Source organism: Gregarina niphandrodes, assembly GCF_000223845.1.
Source record: "Gregarina niphandrodes unplaced genomic scaffold scaffold00059, whole genome shotgun sequence".
In the NCBI taxonomy this organism is placed as follows: domain Eukaryota; phylum Apicomplexa; class Conoidasida; order Eugregarinorida; family Gregarinidae; genus Gregarina; species Gregarina niphandrodes.
This window is the reverse complement of record NW_011645826.1, coordinates 15,847-17,641: the sequence shown is the minus strand read 5'-3', so window position 1 is coordinate 17,641 and position 1,795 is coordinate 15,847. Positions and strand designations below refer to the sequence as shown.

Below are 1,795 nucleotides of genomic sequence, written 5' to 3'. Positions count from 1 at the left end.
CGCTTAGCACCAGACGCCGAGCCGACTCCACACGCTCCGTTAATGGCGCCGCACACCCAAACGACCCAAGCAACGCGTCCCGCAACAACTCCGTCACCGGCACCCGACGACTCGGGTGGAACGCGCTTATTCGCAACAACAGCGACAGACACGACGGCCGGAACAACTCCAGAGGATCCTCTGCCGGCTCCCGCGTTTCCAACAACTCACGCCGCAACCGCTTCAACACACCACTCGCACCCGACCCCGTCCGGCAACAGTCCAACAACGCAGACAAACCCGCATCCGATAACGAGTCGTGCCCCGGGTCTGACGACAACGAATATAACTACAGAAGTACAATCTGGAACAAACACCAAGGGGGAGAGGGTGGGAGGGAGGGAGGGACACCAATGAGCAAGGGGGGGACCTACTTTGAGTAGATCGGCGGCCGCGGTGGCTTTGTACTTGTCGATACGTTCGGTAGCGGAATCGAATATATGTTGGAGTCGGAGACGCTGCTCGGTATTCTCAGGCACGAATGCGCGGAGTTTGCTGCCTTCGTGGGGGTCCTTGTAGACGCTGGACTGGATGACGGAGGATACGTTCGACTTGGTTAGGTAGGACGAAATAAGCGATGGAGCCGCAGGCCGCAACAAGGTTGGGTTGCCAAAGGCGTCGGGGACTCGCGGCGAACTCGCCCCCGCTCGGGGCGAGATGCCCGTCGGTCTCGGCCCGAAGGAAATCGCAGGCACAGACCCCGCTGGGACGGACCCCGTCATGGTACTCTCTCGCGTTGCCACGCGGTTGGGCGTCCCACCCACTTGCGGATCCAGCCGGGCCTCTTTCTCGCCCCCTTCACCATTTGGGAAACCACCGCCTGGGAAACCACCACCACCTGGAGAATCACCAACTCGAAAACCACCGCCTGAGAAACCACCACCAGCGAAGGGCATGGAGACCATTGGCGGACACGACGTTTCGCCAACAGCGATGAGACCAAGTTGGGGGAGCCCGGCATTAGTGTATGCAGCACTCCCGGGTTGAGCCCCCCCGAGCGGCGTATTCTCGAGTCCGGGTTGAGGACCCCCGGGTAGTAGAACCCCGGGTTGTGGACCCCGATACTGTTCCACGTTTGGGAGTTGGCTGGCTTGCGGAAGGTAGTAGCCTCGGGGGTCCTGACCCCTTCGCGGGTCGGGTTGTGCCCGTGCTGAACCGGTGTCTGTGGGAAGGTAGCGTCGGGAGTAGGGTCCTGGAGGGCGGCGGCCTGGCGGTCTATGTTCTGGTTCGCTGGGTGGTTTGGAGGCGGCGTGGTCAGCGATGTCTTCGAAGTCTTCGCTGAGTTCTTGTTCCTCGTTGTCAAAGCCGTAGCACTCATAGAAGTCCCTTTCAAGTGTGTCATGTTCCCCACGGCATTCAAGTTCTTCACTCTGGAGATGCATGACGACCAGCTCGTACTCACAATAAACCGTAAGCAGCAGTATCAACTCGATGAGAGTATGTGCTTCTCCGCCACAAAATTGGGCGGACAATCGCCGGCCACGATCTTTCGTACTCACACACGATAAGCCGCCGTCCATTCCGCTCTTCCCACCTGAAATCAACTCTTTCCACAAATAGTTCAACAGCATCGTCTCGCGAATCGACTCCATCGGTGGCAAGTTCAACTTCGTCTGTCCACGCCGGTCCTTCTCGTCCTGCAAATCCTCCTCTATCAACTCCTCGTCCCCCGCCTGAGAAGCTGAAGGCAGATTCCAAAACACGCTCAAAGGCTGCTTATGCCGCACCTCCGCCTCCACCGCCCACTCCACGTCCT

The 1,795-nt window shown here is 59.3% G+C and overlaps 1 protein-coding gene across 1 annotated transcript; it reads right to left on the bottom strand.

The window, feature by feature from the left end:
* On the bottom strand, positions 1–1,631 carry GNI_171830 (hypothetical protein; the record flags this gene model as incomplete). The annotated part of the gene is made up of 2 exons (XM_011135027.1): positions 1–328; positions 414–1,631. Coding segments are annotated over 2 exons (1,546 nt in total), but the record flags the coding sequence as incomplete, so codon positions are not given.
* Positions 1,632–1,795: the final 164 nt, after the last annotated feature.